Raw genomic sequence first — 12801 nt, 5'->3', positions numbered from 1 at the left:
GAAAATGCTTAAAAATCATGCTTAACTGGATCTTTTGGCATTTTAAATTTGCCACAGTTTCCAAGTGAGGGTTGGTTTTAGGTGTATTACACTAAATAAGCAGTTTTTACAGAACAGAATAAATTTCACCTATAGGGAGTCCTTGTAAACCACATATACGTTATAAGTATATACACAAGTATGGGTGTGTATGTTTGGATTCTGAGGCTGAACTTAGCAAGTGTGTGTGTGTGTGCGCAGGACATGCGTGTTCTGGTTGATGTGGTTTACCAGGACAGAAATTAGTATAATGACATGGGTATGGGTACCTACAGTTGGTATTACACTGATAAGGTGGTTTACAAGGACATGATTTATTATTCATAATTCAAAATGCTTAAAAATCATGCTAAACAGGGTTTTTTGGGCTATATAATGAGCAGTTTTACAGTACAAATTACATTTCACCTATAGGAAGTCCTCATAAACCATATATACATTATAAGTATATACATATAAGTATGTGTGTGTGTGGGTGTGTGTATGTTTGGATGCTGAGGCTGATGTTAGCCAGTGTGTACATGCATGTTCTGGTTTATGTGGTTCACAAGGACATAAATGTGTATAATGACATGGGTATGGGTACCTACAGTATGCATTACTCTGTTAAGGTGGTTTACAAGGACATGATTTCTAATTCATATTTCAAAATGCTTAAAAATCATGCTTAACCGGGTCTTTTTGGGCATGTAAATTTGGTCACAGTTTCCGCTGAGGGTTGTTTTTAGTGGTAGAGTTATATAATGAGCAGTTTTACAGTACAAATTACATTTTACCTATAGGAAGTCCTCATAAACCATATATACATTATAAGAATTTACATACAAGTATGTGCGTGTATGTTTGGATTTTGTGGCTGATGTTAGCCAGTGTTTGTGTTCTGGGGTATGTGGTTTACAAAAACATAAATCTGTATAATGACATGGGTACAGGTACCTAAAGTAGGTATTGCACTGTTAATGTGGTTTACAAGGACGGGATTTATAATTCAAAACGCCTAAAAATCATGTTAAACAGGGTCTTTTGGCATTTAAATTTGACCACAGTTTTCTGTGGGGGTTGTTTTTAGTGGTAGAGTTATATAATGAGCAGTTCTACAGTACAAATTACATTACAGCAATGCAAAGTCCTTGTAAGTCCATATACGTTTTTAAATATATACATATAACTTAATTATGTGTATGTTTGGATGCTGTGGCTGATGTTAGCCAGAGTGTGCATATGTTTTCTGGTTTATGTAAGTTTACAAGGACATACATTTGTATAATGACATGGCTATGACACTGTTAAGGTGGTTTACAAGGACATGATTTAGAATTAAAAACTCAAAACCCTTAAAAATCATGTCTTTAGAATGTGATTGTCATATATAATATAAGCAGTTTTTACAGAACAAATTAAATTACACCTATTGGGAGTCCTCATAAACCACATATATAAGAGTGTGTGTGTACTGTATGTTTGGATCCAGAGGCTGATGTCAGCCGGCGTGTGTGTGCGTGTGCGTGACTCTGCCCCGTCATCAGCAGATATATCAACTCTCACTCTGAGCTATGATTCCCTCAAAAGATCTGTTTTCCTATGAGCCTTTGGGGGGACGCGTGTTTGTTGCTGCTCTACAGTCAGCCTCAGATGACTTTGCCAAAAAGGAGGAAGAGGAAAGGGTTTCTTTGACCCTATAAAACCTACCATATCATATCTGATGACAAATTATAGGAGTAAATTTACTTACAGCCACTCAAAAAGTTATGTTTGCTGTTTATTCAAACGACTAATGTAAAAGGAGCTGATACAACAATAATTGAGGGGTTTTCTAGACAAAACTTAATTGTTACATGTTCAATCCACTTAAATTTGTACCAACTAATGCGTTAAGTTAATTCCTTCATGTTCTCCCAACACAAATCAATTGCATTTTTACAGTGCTGATACGGTGTAAAGCGTGAGACCCAAATTCTCAATACAGGATACTAAATTTAAAAAACAAAACAAAAGCAACAGAGTATGTTTACATGGACACCAATAATCTGATTTTAATATGATTAAGACGACACTCTGATTAAGAGACCACCATGTAAACAGCGCAAGGTCATTTTGTATGACCTTAAAACGACTATGGTCATAATCTAACAAAGCAGAAATAAAATGAAGACATGAGGAGTATGCTGATTTCAGTGGCATTACTGAAGTGCAGTACAGACATGTAAACACAGCAATCAAACCATTACCATCGTGTAAGACTTTCTCCGCATTTTGACACTACCCTCTGCACCTACTATCGTCAGTGTCAGTGAAGGACCAAAGACACATGCATTGCTATGGCGTGCAATATTAAACTCCATTAAAACTACACTCTTCCAGGAGTTCCTCGTATCCAATATCTGGTTTGTCATGGTGGGTGTGCATGAAATGTTCCTGAATGAAAGTGAAAGTGCCGAACTGCAGGTAAAGTCGACAAATTAAAAATGAAAGATCTGAAATTACATGAAATTACACAACTCCAGAGGAAATGTGTATAGTTCAATTAACATCATTGTGTCACCGCGCTATGTGCTATCACATGTCAAATCATGGAACGAACAACTCATGTAAACACCATCATATTATGGTCTTATTATTAAGGCGAATAATTTGATTACTGATGTCCACGTAAACGTAGTCATTATTTTTAAATAATTGGTCTTAACTTAATTAATAATTCCTTTTGATTTTAAAGTTATTAAAAAATTATCGTGTCAAACTTTACACTGCAAAAAAAAAAAGATTTTCTTAGATTTTTTGTCTTCTATGTGGTCCAAATATCTAAAAAAAATTAAATCAAGAAGAATTTTCTAGACAAGCAAAACACATTGTCTTGTTTTAGGAAATACTATGCCAAAATGAAGTGAGTTCTTCTTTAAAACCAGCAAAATAATCTGCCAATGTGTAAGCAAAATAAAATTATGCCAAAAGAAAATATAAGATATTTTGCTTACCCCATTGGCAGATTGTTTAGCTCGTTTTAAAGAAAAACTCATTTAAAATTAGCATAAAATTAGCATATAATTTCTGAAAACAAGACAATATGTTTTGCTTGCCTAGAAAATGCATCTTGATATAAGAATTTGTAGATATTTGGACTACATAGAAGACAAAAAAATCTAAGTAAAAATGCATTTTTTGCAGTGTACAGTTAAATGCACACAGTTAACACAGCCATGACTGTGTTCTAAAACGTAAAGAGCCGCCTACATAGTGAACATTCTAAGGCATCATGGTGTGCTACATATAAAAACAAAGAATGCCTTGTGACAAACTACATCTTGGATGCGTAATAGGGCCCAATTATTATTATTATTACTATTATTATTACTATTATCACCATCATTATCATCAGAATAATAATAATAATATTATTAATAGTATGACATTATTTACATAATAATTGAAATATTACAAAGTAAAATGGAATTCAGAGAAACAAGGAATCTGGGAAAGATCAAAGAGATTCAAAGGAAAATCAAAAGGAGTTCACACTTAAACATGAAGATCCCCTAAACATTTTTTTAAACCGTTCATAAATTGCAAATATTTGGAGACCTAAATTAATCATGAATTTTAATTGCAATTACGCCCGTCACAATGATCAGTATATTGATTATTTGACAATACGTGATCAATCATTTCTGGTGATGCAATATACAGTTGAATTATTAGACCCCTCTGAATTATTAGACCACCTGTTTATTTTTTTCCCCAATTTCTGTTTAACTGGGAGAAGATTTTCAACACATTTCTAATAATAATAGTTTTAATAACTCATCTCTAATAACTGATTTATTTTCTCTTTGCCATGATGACAGTAAATAATATTAGACTAGATATTCTTCAAGACACTTCTATACAGCTCAAAGTGACTTTTAAAGGCTTCACTAGGTTAATTAGGTTAACTAGGCAGGTTAGGGTAATTAGGCAAGTTATTGTATAGTGATGGTTTGTTCTGGAGACTATTAAAATATATATATAGCTTAAAGGGGCTAATAATATTTTCCTTAAAATGGTGTTTAAAAAATTAATAACTGTTTTTATTTTAGCCTAAATAAAACAAATAAGACTTTCTCCAGAAGAAAATATATTATTAGACATACTGTGAAAATTTCCTTGCTCTGTTAAACATTATTTGGGAAATATTTAAAAAAAGAAGAAAAAATTCAAAGGATGGCGAATAATTTTGACTTCAACTGTATTATTAGTCATACATAAAAACCAATTCTATCAACATTTGTGCATGCTGATTGAGCAGCATCTCTATCTCTAATGAAGGTGTCAGTGCCAGTATGGTTAAAAACATTGTAGTATTTACTTTAAATGACTATAGTATATTCTCATGTGGGTTTCTGACAGCTGAAAATAGATCTGCTAGCAGATATTACAGCCTCGGTTACTCTTTACCTTGCACTTTTGGGTTAATATATACTATCATTTATTTAGTGTTTGCATTTTCAAATTCTGATTTCAAAAATTTATTTGTAAAATGACTATATTTAGATTAAATTAAGACAAAAATACGATGTGTTCTCTGGAAGAGTGCACTTGCATTGTGATGATATTATATTGTAATTCTGGCATTATATAATAAGTGGCAAAAATGGTCTTAAATTGATTTAAAAAATAGAATATTATTATTAAAAATAGATATTGTGACAGGCATAATTGCAATTATAATTTCAAAATAATAAAAACCTGAAAAAAAAATTAAATAGATTTCATCTGTCCTAAAAAAAATGATGATTGTTACACCTTTAACAAACTTCAAATGATTATGCACTTTCCTAATGACTAAAAATTAATTTAACCATTAAAATTGAGCACAGAACAAAAAAGAAAACACCAAAAGAACGTTAAACTGTGGTGAAAAATAAAGAAATCAGTTTCATAAGGCCCTACAATCACCTGCTTATCCGTGCCACATGCTGTTATTATTGCATTAAAAAAGATTCAGCGGTCAAACTAGATGTGGAATAATGCTTTTGCTTTGCACGCATCTCAAGTCCTCTTTTGAAGACGGTGTCAGGAACGTGTTTCCAGAAGATTCAGCAGCGTAAAGCAAGAGAAGAGAAGGTGCTGTGAGGAAACTGCAGCCACGAGCAGAAGATCTTAGTTGTCTGAAGCGAGGACAAACAGACACCACGCAGGGCAGAAAGACAGCAGACAGAAAGAGAACAACAGTGCTGGTTAGTAAATCACACCTGTCAATCAATCAACCATGAGCTAGCTAGGTTTCCATCCACATGTTTGTATGCATATTTTGGAATATTGCACAAAATAAACTTGCATGATGGAAGTGTCGGCATTAAAAAGACTACATTTAAAGTCAGAATTAACATTATTATGAAATCATAAGATATTATTAAGGGAAAGAAGATTTTCTAAACACATTTCTAAACATAATAGTTTTAACTCATTTCTAATAACTGATTTATGTTCTCTTTGTCATGATGACAGTGAATAATATTTAAATAGATTTTCTTCAAGACACTTCTATACAGCTTAAAGTGACATTTGAAGGTGCTGTGTGTAAGTTTTTGACTCTTCTAAAGCATCAAAACACCATAATATGTTAGCAGATATCCAGAAACGTGCTCAGTGAACATTGTTGCTTATCTGAAAAACACTGCTGGGGTCAGATATTCTGCTTTAAAAATGTGCGTTACATGCCGGAACAGCTGTCTTTGTTTTGGTCCCTTTATGTCGAGTTCATGATTTTCAAAGCAGTGTCGAAACATTTGTGACACGACTGCATGACTATCTGCGCTAGCGTTTTGTCGCGGCTGTGTTTACACTGCAAGACGGATCAGCGACAGGGGCTTTCACATTGCATGACTTTACAACAGGAGGAATCGCCAACAACTTCGTCCAAACTACATCTCACAGCCAAAAACACGTTGTATATCTTTTGTTATTAACTACATAACGAGAAAGAAGCCTTTATTAAGGGAAGGAATATTTTTATAACACATTTCTAAACATAAGTTTTAATAACTCATTTCTAATAACTGATTTATTTTATTTTTACCATGATGACATAATATTAGACTACATATTCTTCAAGACACTAGTATTCACCTTATTCTCAGCTGTCGAGCGGGCGCTGCCATTTGAATCTTTTTGTCTTGCGACTTCCGGTCACATTCACTTTCATTCATTTTTTGACGTTAAAAACTGCTCGTTACGCTGCTTGATGTTGCAATTTAATATTTTCTTATTATATTATGCTACTTGGTCTGTGTAGTCATGCAAACATTTGTTTGTTGAGCGAGTAGTTTGACCGTTTTTGCCGTTTATTATTCCTAGTCATTTCTCCCATAGGCGACTAAATCGGAAGTCCTAAGACAATCGCGAAAACAGGCGCACTTCCGCATTTTAGAATAAGGTCAATTCAGCTTAAAATGACATTTAGAGGTGCTGTATGTTAGTTTTTGACTCTTCTAGAGCATTAAAACACCCTAATATGTTCGCAGCTATTTCAGAAACATGCTAAGAACATTCTTGTTTATCCCTCTCAGCCTCAAATTAAGTTTTAGAAACAGGAAAAATCTGATATTTGGGGAAAATCATCATATGGGGAAGTACAATAGAATCCTGACTATTTTTTTTAGAGAGAGCTTAACGCCCTATTCACACGGGGCTTCAGCGTCAACGCTTGACAGAGGGCGTGTCTGAAGTTGGAGCTGAAACGATCGTCATAGAAGCGTCAGCCAATGAAATTCAGTCAGCAATAGGCCACTGTCTGAGCTGGTGTATTTGGATACAGCGATCTGATTGGCTGACGCTTCCGTCGGCTCTTGAAAAGTTTAGCTGGTCCCAACCTCTGCAGCGAGGAACGCTTCTGAATCGGCGCCGACGGATCCACAATGCAGTTCGGCAACGCCTGACGTCACCCATTCAAAGTGAATGGGAAGCGTTGACGCTGACGCCCCGTGTGAATAGGGCGTAACATGCAGGCGTTCTGGGATGTTGCAGATTTGCAACATTGGCCTAGTGTGGTAATTAGACACTGACGACTGAATATGATATGAACAATAACTTTTTATATACAACTTTTCAAACAATGTACCAAATTGCTTTTCTGTGGCAGAACAACAAAAAAACAACATGGGATCCAAATCCAATATCTCAAATCCTCATTGAGTAGGTCATGTTTCCAAGTCACTTAGTCATGTGGTACTGCAAGAAACAGTTTTTGTCTTTTGTGTCATCTGTGCAAGTGGGGAAACTGTTTGTTGCTAATGGACAACCAAGTCCTGCAGTGGTACTTCTGATTAAAAAAACTTTAAAAAAATATGTATCTGGAGTAATAAGGTAGTTAAGGCTCCTTTACACCGAGACGCTTTTCGTTTGCGTTTAACGTCAGCGTTTTAACGAGTTTCCACGTTCATATCGCCTCTGGGCGTTGTCTTCAATGTGCACTTGTAACCCCACCGGTCCTACACCGCCCAACCCGCTCCGAGCTGGGATCCAACCGGCGATGTACCGCATGAGAGTCGGTTGCTCTAACAAGGAGGCTAAAGACCATGGCCTCTAGCGTCTGTCGCTAGAGCACTTTTAGAGGTCAGAGGAGTGAGGTTTACCTGCACTGCACACACTAGCTGGCCACTGTTACACTCACCCCCCTAAACCTCACTCTCATCTGGGTCACGGCACCAATGTAACCCTACCAGTCCTACGCCACTCAACCCACTCCAAGCTGGAATCGAACCGGCGACTTTCCGCATGGGAGTCGGTTGCTCTACCAAGGAGGCTAAAGACCATGGCCTCTAGTGTCTGTCGCTAGAGCACCTTTAGAGGTCAGAGGAGTGAGGTTTACCTGCACAGCGCACACTAGCTGGCCTTCGTTACACACTCACATTGACAGTTTTGCGCTTGAGCGCCTCCAAGTGCTGTTTACTGTAACTTCAGCAGCTCCGTGCACGTGAACAAAAGTGCCGATCTGATTGGTGGAGAAGGTTTTGACGAGTTGCGTCAAAACAAAAAAGCGAGTATGAGGCGTTTCTTTTTAAATGATGCTTTTGCGCCTGGCGTTTTGCGCGTTGGTGTGCACGATCACATTGACGCCAGTTATTTAGTCGCAAGGTGTTAAACGTCGACAGAAAACGCAAGCAAGAAACGTCTCGGTGTGCACGGGCCTTTAATTTTTAACTGTTGCAAATCGGCAATGCCTGCCTTGAGAGGGTTATCTGAAAAACAATGCTGAAGTCAGATATTCTGCCTTGAAAATGCATGAAACGGCTGTCTTTGTTTTGGTCTATTTATTATTATTATTATTATGATAACCTTTTTAATTTTACCAGGAAAGACGCATTGAGATTAAAAATCTTTTTTACAAGAGCGCCATGGCCAAGATTAGGCAGTCTACATCAAGGGTGTAACGATACGCGTATTCGTATTGAACCGTTCGGTAAGAGACTTTCGGTTCGGTACACATTACAAACCGAACGATTCGATTCGATTTCGAAAATATATAATGTTTTCAGTGCAACAACGCTCAACATGGCATCCCAAATGACATGGCAGACAACATGCTGCCATCACCGCTGTCATGTTAAACAGTAGACCAGGGGTCGCCAATCTCGGTCCTGGAGGGCCGGTGTCCCTGCAGGGTTTAGCTCCAACTTGCCTCAACACACCTGCCTGGATGTTTTAAGTATACCTAATAAGACCTTGATTAGCTTGTTCAGGTGTGTTTGATTAGGGTTGGAGCTAAAATCTGCAGGACACCGGCCCTCCAGGAACAAGTTTGGTGACCCCTGATGTAGACCATCGCTTTTGAACTCAGAATATCACTTTATTAAATCATGCACTCATTAGCAATCTTGCTAGCCTCTGTGTCAGCCTGGCTGCTCGTGCTGGCTCCGCCCCTGGAACCTGACACAACACAGCCAATCTCAATAACCTGTTCACATATCAACAAACCAACTGTCAGTCCGTCATCACAGTGCTTCAGTATTATTATTATTCTATTATCATTCCCTCCAGAACTTTCTTGAGCATCTGTCTGCGCTAACAAAGAGCGTATCGTGCCTCCAAAATGTACGGCGTTCATTGCGTTTCGTCTTCTGAGCCGCAGCTCATTTATTAGAGGAGAATAAAACACCACAGTGGCTCAAACTACACTTCTCTCAGCAATATCTGTGCAGGTTTATTAAGAAGTGATGGTTTGGTTCTCTTTTGTTTCTCATTGGATGGAAACACTCGCACATTTATTATGCAATATTCCAGTTTTTGGACGGAAACATAGCTAATTAAATCAATCAATCAATCAATCAATCAATCAATCCAGCTCTAGTCTCATGCAGCAGGCATCATGCAGCATCCACAAATATACTATAATAATGAATACATGCAGGCTGTTTTCCCTGGACAGCCGTGTCGACTGCAGCTCACAGATATATATATTCACTGTCCTACTTTTACTACCTGCAAAATCTGCAGAGGAAACTTTCCAGATTCGTGATGAATGTCTGGAAATGCACAACTCATGTGGGAGACTCATAGAGATGTTTCCAGAACACCAGCGCCATCTTGAGGATGATTGAGTTAACTATAGGGTGATTGTACTGCAACACACCACAGTTCACTGAAGAACTGAAGTATACTACAACCTTTTTTAGTTCACTACAGGTAATACTGCAGGGCTCGAAATTAACTTTTTTACTTGGTAGCACCGGTGCTAAAAATTTAGGAGCACCAGAAAAAATTTAGAAGCACCCACCAAAAATGATTGAGCACCGCTGCAAATAGTATTTTAAGGGACTTATTGTATTTTAAAACAACATCAATTAGGACTAACAAAAACCACAAACAACTATAACTAATGCTGAGATGACATTGATATTTGTGTGCAATAATTCCAAAATGAATGTCTAATAATTATAGAATATTAATGATGATGAAAATGACAATAATAGTAACAATGAAATACATTTCTCATCATCATGCTGCCTTGAATGTGCATGAATGCGAGTTATCTGCTATAAAAGTCTGTTACTTTATGAAAAATAAATGTATAGTTTGCATCAAACAAAAATGAAGCATTGCAGTAAGAAATATGTATTTTGTACTGCTGTTTATATATGCATGTCAGTTTAATAAATAATATTTCTGCTACAAAACAAACAAAAGATTATAATAAATCATTCAATTCAAGGCTGAAAGCTGCAAAGCAGTCATCAGTAACTAAATAAAAAAAAACAATATACACCTAAAGAAAGAATAGGCAAAAGAAAGGAAGTAAAGTCTCACTTCTATCACTCTTTAAAGGTTTTGGTTTCAGTTTGTGTCAATTTAAATGTTCAGTCTGAGCTGATTTTAATTTTTCTGTGTTTGTGGAAAAGCAGGCGAGTCAGCCGACCCCATTTATCAGCAGGTTGAGCACCGGCGCAATACCGCTGTTTGTTATGAGACGCAGTTTCAGTGTAAACTTAGTAAAGGCAAGCTTCTTTGGCGATGATACAGTATTAGATTTGACTTTTAGCGGACATTTGCGCTGAACACGCAGTGAATGCAACGCATCGAGATTCGGGCACCTTCTCCAAGAAGCGCGTACTCGATTGATCTTAGCTGGTGGATCAATATTCCCCACGTCATGATCGCTCTCATCTGCGCCTCAACTTTAGGTGGGGTTTGCAAACCTGTGTGCTTTAAGTTTTCACTCTTCAGCCGTTTGCATTTCTTGTGGTCATAAAAGCTCCTTCCCTGTCATCTGACAGCGGAATACCTTGAGTGATTGACAGCTAATATGAACCAATATAGCAGCAGGGAAGAGCGATTCAGCACGTTTTTACAAAAAATCAAAACAGGTCGCACTACAACCATTATCTGCAGTCGCACTAATGCGCCCAGATATATTATGAGGTCGCATAGATTAATTTTTGGGTGCATATGCGACCAAAATGGTCGCAATTTCGAGCCCTGTACTGCAGTATGCTGGAACGTTCATTAACAAAAGTTGTAATAATGTATGCATAATGTTTTTTACTACAGTAACTTTTTCATGTGGGCATGTGGTACTTCAACATTTTGAAGGCGTTGCTCTGGTCTTCTTTTGAGGCCACTGCTCATTGTTTATTCAAGTTAATAAATGCATTGCCTAACAGAGCCTCGCTGTAAAGCGTGAGCAAAATAAATGACTTTACAAAGTAGAATTTTTAAAAATATACAGCTATTAACCCTAACCCTGATAAACCAGAGGATCATACTGTCTGAACTGCTGAAAGAGCCAATTTTAGCATTATGAAGTTTGCTTATTTTAATTTGACTACCAAATGATGAACAGCATACGCACCTGTTTGACAAACTCATGTCTACAAACACATCTCATGCAAATAGGAAATGCTGAAAATAAACCACAAATCCCACAGACAGAAATCATATGACAAAAGATGCTCAAAATACAGATGAAAGAAAGATGGTGTTCGCTAACATGCATTTAAACTATGCTAAAATCTCCTCCAGACCCAAAGAGACGAGCAACTTCTCCATCAGACAAATCTAATGACCTGAACAGAAGATGAGCATGACGGGAAACAAGCAAAACTAAAGTAATGGAGCGACACCCGAAACTAAACTGAGGCGACGAGAAAATCTGAGGCGTCTCTTACCGGATTTATGAACCCTTTGAGCTTCCTGCTGTCCTTTCTCCACTACTGTACCTGGATCTGTTCACACACACACACACACACACACATGCAGACTCAACAATTACATGCGTCTGAAAGGTAAAATCCTCAAAAGGCAACAGAAGATTCCAGACAAACACAAGTTTGTTCAAAGCAAACAATGTCCTGCAAGTCAATCAGACGCCAACAAAAGATTCACACAGATCAGAGAACAGCAGAGGATGACTTGACTTTACACAGCGATGTGCGCTGAACTTCAAAGCATATTGTAAAAGGAGAGGCCTGTTTGCAAACAAGAACATGTCTGCAAACATTAAAAAACAAATGGGTTGGCATTTATATATGGTGTCATGTCAGAAAAAGAAGAAAGAATAAGATCCTAAATATCCTATTTTTTTAATGAAATGATATAGAAAAAGTACTAAAAAAATGCAATAGTATAAAAAATATATATATAAAACATAAGTTTTTGAACTAAAAACTAAAATGCAATGCAAGATAAAATAAATGCATTAATAAAAATCTAAATTCGTCGCAAAATAAAAGAAAGCAATACTATACAAGATAGCAATGCAATAAAATAAAATTAAAACAAGATGCAATTAAACGTAAACTAAAATCATCAACAAAAATTAAATGCTATTTAATGAAATAAAACAAATTAAAAGTTATATAAAACCAAGCAATACATAAATGCAATTAAATAAAATATAAAATGCTGTGCACCAGGAAAGAAGCCAAAATAAAGCAATAAAAATAAATGCAATGAAATAAAATAAAACCAAATTAAAATGCAATAAAATACAAATAAACGAAAATAAAACAACAACGTGCAATGCAATAGAATAAAAACAGAAAATGCAACTGCGTATAAAAATCAATAATATCTAAAATACAACTCAATAAAAGCAAATACAAACTAAAAGCCAAATAACGCAATAAAAAGAAAGGAAAAGAATGCAATGTAATAAAATAAACCAAAAATCAATACAATATAAAATAAAATCACCAACAAAAACTGAAATGCAATTTAATGAGATGAAATGAAAACTGAACGCAATATAAAAGAAAGCAATAAGATACAAAATAGAAATGCAATGAAATA

General features: G+C 36.3%; 2 protein-coding genes across 47 annotated transcripts in view; both read right to left on the bottom strand.

The window, feature by feature from the left end:
* The window catches only part of katnip (katanin interacting protein), a 1410884-nt gene that overhangs the window by 392543 nt on the left and 1005540 nt on the right, over positions 1-12801 (bottom strand). The gene's annotated exons all lie outside the window — the stretch shown is intronic.
* Positions 1-12801, bottom strand: part of LOC100001114 — a 139846-nt gene that overhangs the window by 101086 nt on the left and 25959 nt on the right. For 25 of the 46 annotated variants that reach the window (XR_015525278.1, XM_087309991.1, XM_087309998.1 and 22 more), the window contains exon 3: positions 11679-11735. The exons of the other annotated variants lie outside the window; for them this stretch is intronic. Coding sequence is in view for 24 of the 25 variants with exons in the window: in XM_087309991.1 (XP_087166117.1) it covers positions 11679-11735 (57 nt within the window). In the remaining variant the exon portion in view is untranslated. The remainder of the gene's footprint in view (positions 1-11678; positions 11736-12801) is intronic. 46 annotated transcript variants of the gene reach the window in all.

The sequence above is a fragment of the Danio rerio genome, chromosome 24, assembly GCF_052040795.2.
Source record: "Danio rerio strain M-AB ecotype USA chromosome 24, GRCz13ab, whole genome shotgun sequence".
Taxonomy (NCBI): Eukaryota; Metazoa; Chordata; class Actinopteri; order Cypriniformes; family Danionidae; genus Danio; species Danio rerio.
Note: the sequence above shows the minus strand (reverse complement) of the source record. Positions and strands in the feature narration are given on the sequence as shown.